Source organism: Salvelinus alpinus, chromosome 10, assembly GCF_045679555.1.
Source record: "Salvelinus alpinus chromosome 10, SLU_Salpinus.1, whole genome shotgun sequence".
In the NCBI taxonomy this organism is placed as follows: Eukaryota; Metazoa; Chordata; class Actinopteri; order Salmoniformes; family Salmonidae; genus Salvelinus; species Salvelinus alpinus.
The window spans coordinates 43,615,117-43,629,881 of record NC_092095.1 but is presented as its reverse complement, the minus strand read 5'-3'; the positions used below and the strand labels follow the sequence as shown (position 1 = coordinate 43,629,881).

At 47.2% G+C, this 14,765-nt stretch overlaps 1 protein-coding gene across 6 annotated transcripts in view; it reads right to left on the bottom strand.

The window, feature by feature from the left end:
• Positions 1-2,741: 2,741 nt before the first annotated feature.
• The window catches only part of LOC139532067 (neuropilin-1a-like), a 111,702-nt gene continuing 99,678 nt past the window's right edge, over positions 2,742-14,765 (bottom strand). For 3 of the 6 annotated variants that reach the window (XM_071329194.1, XM_071329195.1, XM_071329193.1), the window contains 7 exons: positions 9,690-9,797; positions 8,679-8,726; positions 7,162-7,305; positions 6,706-6,983; positions 6,348-6,444; positions 5,985-6,038; positions 2,742-5,679 (listed from right to left, as the gene is read on the bottom strand). In XM_071329194.1, coding sequence (XP_071185295.1) covers positions 5,378-5,679; positions 5,985-6,038; positions 6,348-6,444; positions 6,706-6,983; positions 7,162-7,305; positions 8,679-8,726; positions 9,690-9,797 — 1,031 coding nt within the window. In that variant the 3' untranslated portion in view covers positions 2,742-5,377. Of the gene's footprint in view, positions 5,680-5,984; positions 6,039-6,347; positions 6,445-6,705; positions 6,984-7,161; positions 7,306-8,678; positions 8,727-9,689; positions 9,798-12,012; positions 12,143-14,765 lie in introns of those variants that run through there. The other 3 variants (XR_011666487.1, XM_071329196.1, XM_071329197.1) reach the window with 3 other exon arrangements.

The following is a 14,765-nucleotide window of genomic DNA, read 5'->3' as shown; positions in this document are numbered from 1 at the left end:
AGGCTCTGGACCGGGAACCCTCGCAGGAGGCTCTGGACCGGGAACCCTCGCAGGAGGCTCTGGACCGGGAACCCTCGCAGGAGGCTCTGGACCGGGAACCCTCGCAGGAGGCTCCGGACCGGGAACCGTCGCCGGAGGTTCCGGACCGGGAACCGTCGCCGGAGGTTCCGGACCGTGGACCGTCTCAGGAGGTTCCGGACCGTGGACCGTCTCAGGAGGTTCCGGACCGTTGACCGTCTCAGGAAGCTCCGGACCGTGGACCGTCACCGGAAGCTCTGGACTTTGGACCGTCGCCTGAAGCTCTGGACTGGGGAGGCGCACTGGAGGCCTGATGCGTGGGGCCGGCACAGGTGGCACCGGACTGGGGACACGCACTTCAGAGCGAGTGCGGGGAGCAGGCACAGGATGTACCTGACTGGGAAGGCGCACTTGAGGGAGAGTGCGAGGAGCAGGCACAAGACGTACCGGACTGGGGATATGCACTTCAGGGAGAGTGCGAGGAGGAGGCAGAGGACGTACTGGGCTGTGGAGGCGCACTTACCCGACCTCCTACGCGCGGCTCCAGCCGCAGGAAGACGCCAGCCAGAGGGATGGCCCCGAGGACGAGGAGCGTGTCGGTCCGAGCTGCGAAGATGGACATCATCGATGATGTTGGGGTCCAGAATGTCCTCCACCGGAACCCAACACCACTCCTTTGGGCCGTATACCTCCCAGTCCACCAGGTACTGGAGCCTACACCCACGATGTCTGGAGTCCAGTAGGGATCTGACCGCATGGGCAGGACCTCCCTTCATGTCCACGGACGCCTCACTGCAGTGGCGATCCACCTGCTCCTTCTGGCGACAGGAGCTCCTTCTGGCACACTGGAGCCTCACATAAGCATCACTCCAAACCTTCCGGGCGCATAGTGCCCGGAAGACCTGCTGGAACAGTGCCTCAGCGACCTGGAGAGAGGTAGGGAGACCGGCATGATTTAGACAATCTGTCCACAACCATCAGAATGGTGGTGAAACCATCAGAGGAGGGGAGATAGGTAACAACGTCAATGGACAGATGAGACAAGGGATGCTGAGGCACGGGAAGGGGAAGGAGTTTCCCTGCTGGAGCGTGCCAGGGAGACTTAGTTTGGGTACACACAGAACAGGAGTTGACATAGCGAGTAACGTCCTGCGCCAAGGTTGGCCACCAATACTTTTCGGAGATGGATTGTACGGGTGATCCCAGGTCAACAGTCACTCCTTTATCCCCGTGGGAACATAGATGCGCACAGGAGGACAGGTAGTGGGAGCGGGTTCCCTCTCCAGAGCCTGGCAAATATCTGAGCTGGTGCACTAATGATGAAGGGAATGTCTTCCTGATGAATGGACACCACGGTGAGAGTGAGTGGTGTGGTGATGTGTGTGATGGTTCCGGATCCAACCGGATGACCATCGCGAGTCCAGGTGTGCCTATTGATGAAGCCCAGGTGCAAGTAATGATGAATGCCAGGACCGGTGGTCAGTAAACAGGCAATGTCGAACACCGGAAAGGAGGAGCGGGAGTACTGCCCTATCAAGCAAAAAGGAAGTAACTGCTCATAGTGTGGAACTGAGAAAAATTGCTTATATTTACCTTGGTTTCACAGTAACTTTATGCAGTTACTGCTAACATGACCCCCATTTTCTCCAAAACACAATACAATGGATGCAGGATACTTGTCCACATGATTAAGCATGTATCTAATGTTGCAAAAATGACATTAACTCATTTTCGACCAAATGAGCAGTTATTGCCTTTTTGCTTGGTAGGGCAGAGTAGACGTGACGACTACCAATAGGTGCCCTTCTTTGCGAGGCATTGGAAATGCTCCCTGGCCTTTGTGGTTGAATCTGTGTTTGAAATTCGCTGCTCGACTAAGGGACATTACAGATAATTGTATTTGTGGGGTACATGGTGCTGCTTGCTTGGTGGTGCCCCTTGCTTAGTGGTGTTGCAGACTCTGGGGCCTTTCAGAACAGGTGTGTGTATATATACTGAGATCGTATCATTCAAATCCAGACGGAAAATATTTACACAAGAAGCCACCTAATATCACACAGTCAAACTCTTCAGTCATTTAGTAAAATCACCATTCTGCGATTTCTCACCGTTAAACATGGCACAGTGTGATCATGTGACACTTAGAATGCACAAAGGTGGACTTTATTTAACTAATTATGTGACTTCTGAAGGTAGGTGGTTGCACCAGATCTTATTTAGGGGCTTCATAGCGCAAAGGGGGTGGATACATATGCACACACCAATTTTCTCTTTAAAAAAAAAAAATTTCAATAATTTTTGAAACAAGTTATTTTTTAAATTTCACTTCACCAATTTAGACTATTTTGTGTAATGTCCATTACATGACCTCAAAATAAAAATAATTTCAATTACAGGTTGTAATGCAACAAAATAGGAAAAAGCCAAGGGGGATGAATACTTTTGCAAGGCACTGTAAATAACGTAGTATACATTTGGGATTACTTGTATTCTATTAGTTAGTGACTACAGTGTATGTTCTTTCGCTTGTTTGTAGAGCAACCATCCAGAACCTTGTAAAATAAATCACCCTTTCCATTACTTCCAAATAAACCGGGTGATAGTACCTCCTCCTCCTGTGTTCTTATCGACACACCATCACAGTAGCCAACACCCAAACCACCAGCATGTTCACCTCAAATAACAGTCGTTTAAACCACAACCCTACAATACCAACACAAATGTTCTGTTCAGTTTTTTTAAGGCCTTGCTGTTTATTCATCTTTTCCTACAACAGCAAATTACAGAATTAATTATATAGTAGAAGCAGTATTGAAAATACACGTTTTTTTGTAAAAAGAAGTTGCACAAAATGTTAATGACAGTACAAAACGAAGCAATAATAATTCAGGTAAATGGATACATTACTATAGGAAATGTGTGTACCTTTTTCAATAATGAAAACATCTCAATAATTTGTACATTTCAGAATTATATCACATAATCTGAAACTATAAAAATAAGAAAGAAAATGAACACCGTTTTTTTCTGTTTTTGTTTTTGTTTACAAATGACAACCTTATTGAATATATTTATCAGTGCAACATTGTTTATTTTTAGTTTCCACGCTACAGTATCCATTTTCTCTAGTTACCAGACTGAGGCTACTGTCCTCGAAGCTGAATGCACAAAACGGTAAGCATTGCAAAGTGGGAAATCAAACCTGAAATGAACAAAACCCAAGCTGAGAATGTGTTCACCACAGCACACGACATAGCACACAGATGTAGCATATGTCCTCCTGTTCAACATCATTATGTCTCTCTGATGGTTGTGGTGTAGAAAATCCACTGGACATTTCCAATGGTCAAGTCCTCCTCAGACCTGATACTGTGAGCCTCTTACTAAGTCCTTAATACAGATCCCCTTACTTCTCCATCCCAAACACTCTAGGAGGATTGATAGCTAGATTGATTGGTAAAGTGAGTCTGAAATCTAAGACTCGAGATTTCAGAGTTCACATTGATGCAACTTCAGCTGAAAAAATATGAACCATCGAACATTATCGTTTCTACAGTCAACCCACCTTCCCCTCTTGACTTTGCCAGGAGTCCAGTCCATTTACTGTGAACATTTGTTGAAAATGGGTAGTAGTGAGTTGATAACAAACCCCTCCCCCGGTAGAAGAGATATCCAATCATCCTTTGGTAATGACAACAGGGCAAGTGGCCTGATTCGCCATGCTTGATGACATCACTCAACCCCTTAGCTCTGTACAAGCGTCCCTTCCTAATGAAATCAGCCCTGACATCACAGCGTATGGCTGCTACACGTTACACATAAACCTTACGGCACGACTAGGCCGTAGTAGGGTACAGTATGTGACAATACAATGCAAACTGTGTTATAGTTATGATTATGAGCATCTAGCTTGCAGTGTGAATGCGATAGCACCATGGGGTATATCAACTATATGCAATCCTCCACCCCTCAGTATATCTTACTAGTGAGGATTAAGATGTTGGATAACGAAGTGCGTGGTCGTAAAAGTTAGCACTTTTTTGTATGACAATCCACAGATGTATGTAGCTGGAAATAACTAGCCACTGGTCAACCCCATGTAGCTAAAGCAATAGTTGTTTTTTTGGTATGCTGGCAGACCTTATACATATCTTCTTCCACTGCTGCAGTTGATTTGAGAGATGATAGACCCTGTGACCACAGAAGGATATGGGGTGTGTGGCTGCCATATGTTAATTATTGTATAGAAGTTAGTAACATGAATACAACGGTTTTTATTTTTTCCTTTACTGTTTATAGTAACTGTTTATAGTAACTTCTCCGTCCTCCCCGTGGTGCCATGAAGTGGATTGCATCTAGAAAACAAGAACATGTCTTCTTTGAATGTGCACTGGCCTATCTTTACACAGCACACAGAGCTTGCTCGAAATGAAACAATAAAACACTTCACTCTTCACAACAACAGGCAGATGATTGTATTTACAACACACAACCCATTGGAAAAAGGGATACTGCAGCTTTTTTTCATTTTTTTTCTTTAAAATAATTAAAATATATTAAAACGTATATACAATTATATGTGGTTCTAGGACAGAGAGAGAAAAGCGCCATGGAGGGATTGGATCCTGTTTTGCAGACTTGATTATTAGCTAATTTAAAGCCCCTGCTTCAGATGTCACAACGTTGTCAGAACGTAAGAGATGTAAAAACTCCAAAATCAACAAGGAAGCCAACAAATATGTATTAAAGGCACTGTCAGAACCATCTACTGCCAAGGGGTGCAACCTTTACCTTTAACCTCTGACCCACACCTGTAGACAGGGGCAGAGGTCAGTGGGAACACCCTGCTGCTACTCCACCATGGTGCAGTATGACCAACAACATTGTCAGTTATGGTTAATTTTGGGTTTTGATACTTCTCCTTCAACACAAAAATTACTTTGATTTAAAATATTTATAATAACAAAAATGTTTCTTCCTCACAGAATATGATAAATACTTTAAACATTGTGATAATTAAATTGGTCTCAACACCAGCATCCGATTGTAAAAATGAATGAAAATCAAATAGAACAATTTAAATAATAATCTAATCATCTGTACATATTTTCTCCTCCTGTATTTAATTTTGTACACAGTGTCTCCTACTGGTAGGTTCCCATTACTGCAGCTCCTGAGAAAAGCAATGGCTCAATCACAACCTCCCATTGGTTCCTGAACCTGGGCCTCCTCCAATGAGAGGCCTCCAGCAGTTCCTTTAGCCCCAGCCACACATTGAGTCTTGGCTATGCCTACAGTCTTGTGCACACTCACGGCATGCTACACTCCCCACACACACATCTCACTTCCCCCTTCCCGCTCACGCCTCTGTGTATGAGTTCTGTGAGTTGAGTTTGTCTTTCTTTAGCTTGACTCCGTCCACAAGCTCAAAGTTATAGTTCTCCAGAGCGGATAAGTTCCTATCTGACATGTGGCCATGTGAGCAGGCACAGTAGAGGACCACCCCACAGATGGCCCCCAGGAAGACCCCCAGGGCACTCATAGCGATGATGGTGATGAGGATGGGGTCCAGTGTCTGCAGCATGTTGCCTGCCCCGCCACTGACACCGTTGAGGATCTCATTGTTCTCCATCATGTCAGGGAAGTCTGTGATGTCCACAACTACAGGGAGAATAAGAAGAGGGTGAGTAGACCCTCGGCTCATTTTCAACCATCCCAGTATTCAGGGAAATCTACAGCTTTGTAGATAGCTGTTACATATGTTTGGACAATGCTTGTTATTATTTTTCCCAACACTGAATCCCTAAGCTTTGTGTTACAGAGTAAAGAGAGAGAGGTAGAGGGTGAGCAGACGTATTAGTGAAATCTACTGTATTGCTAATACATGTCATCATAAGTATGTTACTCTGATTTACAGCACTCAACCCCATAGACGTTTTGTATTAATATGTAATATGGTGACATACTCATTTCATTAAATCGGTCTTCAGGCAGCATGGGCTCTGTAGGAACATCAGGATCTGTTGAAAACGATAGGACGAGTCAGTTACAAAGGCACTTTCCTCCAGCACAATAGTAGAAAAATCATCATCACTCTACATTGAACATGACATAGAGGGACAGTTTCCCAGAAACAGATTAAGCCTAGCCATGGACAAGAAAAGCATGTTCAATAGCGAATCTCCATTGAGTTAGATTTTTTTGTCCAGAACGTAGTTTAATCTGCGTCTGGGAAACTGGCGCTAAAGGTCAGGCCTGTACACACTGGTGTCCTTAGGTCATTGGTTCAAATCCAGCTCAAAAGGTCAATGTAGCGAAGTAACAGTCACCCTTGCAGTCAGCCATGTTCAGATTGTCCAGGATCTTGATATCATCCACAGCAATGTCACCCCAACTCTTTCTCTCCACAAACCCTTCAATCACCATCTGAGAGAGAGAGAACAATTATTATTATTTTTTACCTGTATTTAACAACCCTTGAGCAACCTCTCAGCAACTAATTTCACAATTCTAACTTTATCACTACACCAATCACCAAGTAGCACTAATCAAACAGACAAAACTGTCTCTGCAATTCAAACATATTGTATTTATACACATCACACATAGTTTTAATGTATATTATGCTACATTGATCTGTCCAAGCTTTATAGTTCAGTGTATGGAGACTCTCTCTCCATACCATACCTGATAGGGTTTACTGGAGTGCGGTACCAGCACGCGTCCCTCTCTCCAGCGGTTGCCCTGGTGACCGCTGACGGTCCACAGTAGTATGTCAGCCATGCCATCGACCGTCTCCTTCCTCTGTTTGATGTGCAACGTGCCAATGTGCGAGCCGAACATGTGGTACCAGAACGACACGCACAGGTCAGACTGACCGACTGTCACCACCGGACTGACCAGCCTAGCAACCTCCGTTTCCTGGGAGCCCGTCGCTAGGGTGTAGATGAAGTTACCGGATCCGCCTGAAGAGGGAAATTATAAAGTTGGAATAGCCAATGAGAAAAGGGGTAGGTGATGACATCTAAAGTAGTGGTGGGGAAACAAATCATCTAGTGACGACCCTTGGTTTTGACAGTTCTTACACTGGACATAAATGACGTATACTGTTATCATTAGCTTCTGTTGTTGTTGTGTCTGTACCTGTGTGGTCCATGTTGGGTCCGGTGTTGAGCGTGGGCGTGCCGCTGGACTGTATCTGCCATCTGAAGTCGCTGTCCTCTGAGGTCCAGCCGCAGAACGAGGGGTCATTGGCCCAGCCAAAGTCACACGCAAACCACAGGAATGCTGCAGACAGGGGGACAGATCACAGGTCAGTTGTGTCTCATAGAGATACATATAAATAGAGGCGGTTTCCTGGACACAGATAAAGCCTTGTCCTGGACAATAAAAAATAAATCTGTGGTGTGACAGGGGTCAGGGTAAGAACACAGACTGGTTGAAATAGACCATTGTTTTAATAGGGTACTGAGAGATATACTCCAAGAGTATTTGTGTTGACCTGAGGGTCCACTAGACTAGATACAGTGAGTCTTGTGGAGGTGGATTATTTAGGTAAACCACTAGAGGGCAGCAGAGAACTGTGAAACTCAAATTTCAGAGGAAAGGGTAGATACAAAAAACTATGAGAAAGGGAGAGAGAATTAGAGGATGGTACATTCTTGACAGAATAGGGTGGTGGTGGTAGGAGTGAAGAGACTCCATGCAGACTTTGCAAGGAGGGAGATTGAATAAATCCAGTTAAGCATCTATTTTAATAAAAGGGCCTGTGAACATGATATGGGTTCATTAAAAAAAGTGTACAATGACAGTAAAGGGATACATAGCAGGCGAGAGGAGAGAGAGAGAGAGTTTGTGTGCGTGTTTTCCTTTACAGCAGCCTGCTGAGAGAGAGCCCATTGGGCACGGACATCAAGTCAATGTCTATTCTAGGTTGGTTCAACGTAATTCCATTCAACTAGTTAGCCCAGTGTGAGGTCTTTTATAATGAGCAGAGCAGAACCATGTTGGACTCTAAAGGCAGATATGGCTAATAAAAAGGACTTGCATTCCTGACACGCAATCCCTCTATGGACACACACACACACACATACGATGAGGCGATGGGGAGCCTCGTTTGGTTATCAAATTGGATAAGGAAAGAGACTTCCAAAGAAGCAGCACAACAGAGATATGTTTAGGATGTCAGCAATGCCTCAGAAACCCTGTGTGTCTGTGTACGTTGGGCACGAAGGCCCCAGCTCACCAAAGGATAAAAAATGTGAGCCAATATTCCCTTTAATAATCTCTGGGTTTTAACTAGTTTCTGCAGGCACCAGAATATATTTACCCATTAAACACAAAGTATGGAATTCTCATGTGGAACCACATTTCAGGCACAGAGACAAATGTTTCCGTTCCCAATTAAGAGGGCTTTTTGTTTTTTCCATTCTAGGGAGGACTGAAGCAGGGATACTGACAAGCTCCCCGTAAAATGAGCAGCCCAACAGTTCTGAGGAACACTAGAGAACACATTTTTCTTAAATAGTCTACTGGAAAAAACGATATATACCCACACACAAATTAACCTCACATGCTCACACATGCATTCAAAGCCACTCAAACACATACAGTCACAATAGTCTTGTATACAGTACATTGATAATACAATGGATCCTAACCTGGGATGGTGTCCACCTCTGTCTTGCCCTCTGGCACTGTGGTTCCACCTGTCAGAACAACAACAGTGGCAGGACAGTTAGTCTAGCCATAACACATAACAGTATATACTGTATATATATCTATATATATATATAGATATATATGCCATTTAGCAGATGCTTTTATCCAAAGCGACTTACAGTCATGCGTTCAAACATTCTACATATGGATGGTCCCGGGAATCAAACCCACTACCCTAATGTTACCAAGCGCCATAATCAACAAACTGAGTTACAAAGTACAGTTAGCCTAGTGGTAACGCATAATAGTGTAGCACAGTTAGCCTAGCTTCCTCTAGCTAAGAACACAATTTAGCTCAGTTAGCCTAGCTAGCTTCTCTCTTTTGCTGACACTCGTCTGTGTTAAGGCTATAGTTAAAAAGGAGCCTTGCTGACAGAAGGATAAGGGTCAAACACATTAGCATCCTCCTTCTTTATTCTGGTTCAAACAGATGCCCTCTCTCCTATCTCTCTAACTCCTACCAAACACTTCCACACTCCCTCTTTCACTACATATAGGGCCAGGAGGGAGAGAACCAGAGTGACTGAGAGTGCCATGCACATCACTGATGGCTGGAGACTGCTGCTTTAAAATCGGAGGGAGGAATAGCCATAAAGATAACTCAATGCTTGAGTCCCAAATGGCACCCTAGTCCCTATATGTTGACATACTTCTGACCACAGCCCTAGGGGCCCTGGCCAAATTAAATGCACTATGAAGGGAACAGGGTGCCATTTGGGAGGTATCCATAAGGAACAGCAAGGTATAGCAAGGTTGAAGGCAGGGGGAATAAGGCAGGTTATATTTAGGTTAGTGGGGAAAGAGGTCAGTCTAGAAAGAGAACAAGGCTGTCTGTCTGTCTGCCTGCCTGTGTGTGTGTGTGTGTGTGTGTATGTGTGTGTATGCCGGGTTATTATATAGCGAGAGTAGGGGTAGGGGAGATAGCAGTCTCATGAGAGTGATGTTAGCACCTGTCACATCGTAGTCATCACCTGTTCCACTGTGGCAGCTGGCCTGGTCATCATCACACTCATCTGACGGGGTGGTGGATGCCCGTGTGGTGGGGAGGGGAGTGGGAGCTGCGGAGCAGAGGGAGAGAGAGGGCAAGAGAGGGAGAGAGGACACATGTTAAACTTGCATTCAGCTACTCCTTTGTATGGTTTGCAGTACCACACGCACATACACACACATATACAAACATATACAAGGCAGGCCGTGCCAGTGTCACGAAACTGGGATTCAATCACTGAGCTATTAGCAGCCCTCCTTTTATAAGGATGCAGAGGGAGGTATAAATATATATTTTCGATGGTGCATGGTGGATGCTTAGGCTTTAGGCTTAGGTGTGTGTCCCAAATGGTACCCTATTCCCTATGTCTTGCAATACTTTTGACCAGGACCAATAGGCCTCTCATCAAAAGTAGTGAACTTTGTAGGGAATAGGGTGCCATTTGGGACTCAGTTTAGGTTTGGGTTTAGGCTGGATATGAGATGCATAGGGCCTGGGATTGGGCTGAAGACTGGGCCCCACCCTGGCCTATCATTAGGGCCCGCTGGCCTTGTTGGATGTGGGCACGGCCCCAGCTCTGTTCCACGCTCTGCTAACACACAGCCTGGATGTGTTTACCCTGACGGAGTAATGAGAGGGCTTCCCCTGGAGGGAGGGAGCGAAAGTGAGAGAGAGCGAGAGGCAGAGAGGCCGAAGGAGAGAGAGGGAGAGGAAATGGTACATGTGTAATCTAGAATTTCCCTCGCCCTCTGCTAGATGAAATATGAGTGAGATCAACCTCTGTTAGACTCAGGGTGAAGAGGTCATTGACAGGTTCAGTGTTCTAGTTGGAGACTTCCAGAGAAAAATATGGATTAGGCTTTACTAACTCGGTTTTAGCTTACATACCACCACTCATTGTCTCCTAGCTGGTATTAGCACCTGTGTGTGTGTGTGTGCTAGTGGTGCACAGGTCAGCTAATAACCCATTCGCAACCTGCAAATATAGAAAATGCGCTATAGGCTATTCAAAGACGGCAGAACAATTTTTTGATGGGGGTTTAGATGTGTTTCTGCTTATAATTTCCGACATTTTGGTAGGCTACTTGTTGGTCAACTTGTCTATAATTACATACATGCAGCTTCTCTTCTGTCATCATATGTTGCCCTAGAAGACTAAATAAACCCTTGTAAATAGAATAATGTAATAGACCGATAGAATTAATACTTCAATCTAGTTGACGTCGTTAAAGTTCTCTGTCATCTGTCACAGAGCCAAGATTTTCTGTGCAAAATGTCCAAATGACATCAGTTTGACCAGTTGTAAGGGTAAAAAACAAGATTTCAGTTTGGCTTCGATGCATATTTTATGTGGTTGAAACACTCTCAAGCTTTTATGATGCTTTTATGATGAAGACAGGACCTCTACAGATGGTATCTAACTGAGCATTGCATTCTCTCAAGATGCAAAAATAAATAAATAATATTTCTGTTCTAATGTCCAAATTTTGCTTATCATTTAACTGAAGAAATTATTAATTTTGCAGGAGTTAATATTAATTAAGGCTATGTGAGAGGTTATAGAACCACAGTCAGTGTCCAGATTTCAGTTTCCATTTAACCCATCTAAACATTTAGGCTACAGTTCCCTTGACATGCCATATGCCTATATGAAGTCCAGTCTTGCAACTGTGAAATTTGTAAAGCGCCTCTCAATCATCAAACATAACATAGCTGGCACTGCTATCCTCTTTACCACTTCACCAAATATTTTCCAAACATTACTTTTCTGGCCTTTCCATCTATTTATTTTTAACTCTCCTTTCGCAGCTTCTTTCGTATTGAATTAAACTTCGACAATATCCTTTTTGCCTCCTTGGATTGACGGTAACTTTTTCTAATACCAGATATATCAGGATAAGGTAAGACCCAGATGCAGACCGTGTCGAAGTAACAGTGTTGATTACAGCAACAGAGGCAAAGGTACAGGGCGGCAGGCAGGCTCAGGGTCAAGTCAGGCAGAGTTCGGAAATCCAGATGTGGCAAAGGTACAGGACAGCAGTCAGGGTCAGGGGCAGGGAGAGTGGACAGGCGGGCGGGTTCTGGGTCAGGACAGGCAAGGGTCAAAAACCAGGAGGGTGAGAAAAAGAGAGGCTGGGAAAAGACAGGAGTGACAGTACCCCCCCTCCCCCTTTAGGGGCGCCACCTGGCGTCCTACCTGGGCGCATACCTGGTTGACCGGGGTGCCGGGGGTGGAAGTTGGCGATGAGGGCTGGGTCCAGAATGTCTCTAGCGGGGACCCAGCACCTCTCCTCCGGGCCATAACCCTCCCAGTCAACCAGGTACTGGAAACCCCTGCCCCGTGGTCGAACCCTCAGGAGGCGTCTCACCGTGTACGCCGAATGGCCATCGGCGACACGGGGAGGAGGGGTGGGCCTGGAAATGGAAGACAAGGGACTGTGAGACACGATCTTGATACGGGACACATGAAAGGTGGGGTGTATATGAAGGGTACGGGGCAACAGAAGACGAACAGCAGAGGGGCAGATCCCGAGTGGAGAGCCATACCTTGGAGATGGGTAAAGGGCCGGTAAACCGGGGGGACAGTTTGCGAGACTCCACCCGGAGGGGAAGATACCGGATGGAGAGCCATATCTTCTGCCCGAGACGAAACCGGGGAGCCGGCGATCCGCTTGTCATCGACACCTGGAGGTGGTTGAGGAGGGCCGACCGGGCTCTCCTCCAGGTAAGACAACAGCGGCAGAAGGTATGCCCGAACTCCTCTTCCTGCTCAGGGAAGAGTGGGGGCTGATACCCCAGGGAACACTCGAAGGGAGATAGGCCCGTGGCAGAGCAGGGAAGGGTGTTGAGGGCATATTTGACCCATACAAGCTGCTGGCTCCAGGGGGTGGGGACCAGGCAGTGCAGGGTGGTCTCGGGGTCCTGGTTGGCTCACTCCGATTGGCTGTTGGACTGGGGGTGGAACCCGGAGGACAGGCTGGCCAACGACCCAATGAGGGTGCATAACACTTTCCAGAACTGGGACGAGAACTGAGGACCCCGGTCGGAGACCATGTCCATGGGCAGTCCATGGATCCGGAAGACGTGCTGCACCATGAGCTGGGCTGTCTCTTTGGCAGAGGGTAGTTTGGGAAGAGGAATGAAATGGGCGGCTTTGGAGAACCGATCCACCATGGTCAGGATGACGGTGTTGCCATCAGATGGGGGAAGATCCGTGATAAAGTCCCGGGAGATGTGAGACTAGGAACAGTGAGGATCAGGCAGAGATTGGAGGAGACCAGCCAGAGCTTGCCAAGGAGTCATGTTCTGTGTACAAACTGTGCAAGCGGCGATGAATGAGGACACGTCCAGGACCATGGAAGGCCACCAAAAGCGTTGTCGCACAAAGGCCAGGGTACGACGAGCGCCCGGGTGGCAGGCCAGCCTGGAGGAGTGGGCCCACTCCAGGCACGTAGAGCAGATGGTGTTGGGAATGAACATCCGGTTATCAGTGCCTCCCCCGGGGTTTGGTTGGGAACGCTGTGCCTCACAGACCTGCTTCCATATTCCCCAGCTGAGTGCCGTCGCCAGGCATGAGGTGGGAAGGATGGTCTCGGGTTCCGTGGTAGTAGTCGTGGGGCTATAGCGGTGGGACAGTACATCCGGCTTGACATTCTTGGATCCCAGCCGGTAAGAGAGAAAGAAGTTGAACTGTGTGAACAGCAGGGCCCATATGGCTTGCCTGGAGTCGAGGCACTTGGCGGTGCGGAAATACTGCAGGTTCTTGTGGTCAGTCCTCATGATGAACGGATGTTCCGCCCCTCCAGCCAGTGCCTCCATTCCTCCAACGCCTCCGTAAGAAGCTCCCGATTCCATCATAGTTCCTTTCTTTGGTGTTGAGGCAATGGGAGAAGAAGGCCCAGGGATGTAGCTTGAGGTGGATGGCAGAAAGCTGGGACAGGACAGCCCCCACTCTGACATCCGAAGCTTCGGCTTCCACCACGAACTGACGAGATGGGTCCGGATAAACCAGGATGGGAGCTGTGGTGAAGCGATGTATGAGGTCCCGGGATGCCCGGTCAGCAGCTGGGGACCACGTGAATGGAACCTTGGGCGAGGTGAGTGCTGGGGAGGCCAGGGTGCTATAACCCCGGATAAAGCGGTGATAGAAATCTGGCAAACCTCAAGAAATGTTGCAGCTTCACCCTAAGACCAATCCATCACTACTCTCACCTTCCTGGGATCGATCTGGACACCCCAAGCAGAGATGATGTAACCCAGAAAGGGGATGGTGGAGCGATGGAACTCGCACTTCTCCGCCTTCACAAACAGCGGATTCTCCAGAAGGCGTTGAAGGACCTGCCGGATGTGGAGCACGTGTTCTTGAGGAGAGCGGGAGAAGACGAGGATGTCATCAATGTAGACGAAGACGAACCGGTTCAACATGTCACGGAGAACATCATTCACCAGAGCCTGGAACACAGCAGGGGCGCTGGTGAGGCCAAATGGCATGACTTGATACTCGTTGTGGTCACTGGCCGTGTTGAAGGCGGTCTTCCACTCATCCCCCTCTTGGATCCGCACCAGGTGGTAGGCATTCCGTAGATCCAGCTTGGAAAATACAGTGGCACTCTGGAGCGGCTTGGAGGCCGAGGAGATGAGTGGTAGCGGGTAACGGTTCTTAAGCATAATGTTGTTGAGTCCACGGTAGTCAATGCACAAGCGCAGGGTCTTGTCCTTTTTCTCCACGAAGAAGAAGCCTGCGCCAGCGGGAGAGAAAGAGGGACAGATAAATCTAGCAGCTAGGGAGTCCCCAATGTAGGTATCCATAGCCTTGGTCTCCGGTCCCGACAGAGAGTATAGACGTCCCCGGGGCGGCATTGGTGCTAGGGAGAAGGTCAATCCAGCAGCCATAGGGTCGGTGCGGCGGAAGCGAAGTGGCCCGGGCCTTGCTGAACACCAAGCCGGAGGTCCTGGTACTCCGCAGGAATGGCTTAGAGGTCCGGGGCAACTTCTGAGCCCCCAGGAACACGTCCCGGGGCAGGTTGTGCTGACTTCA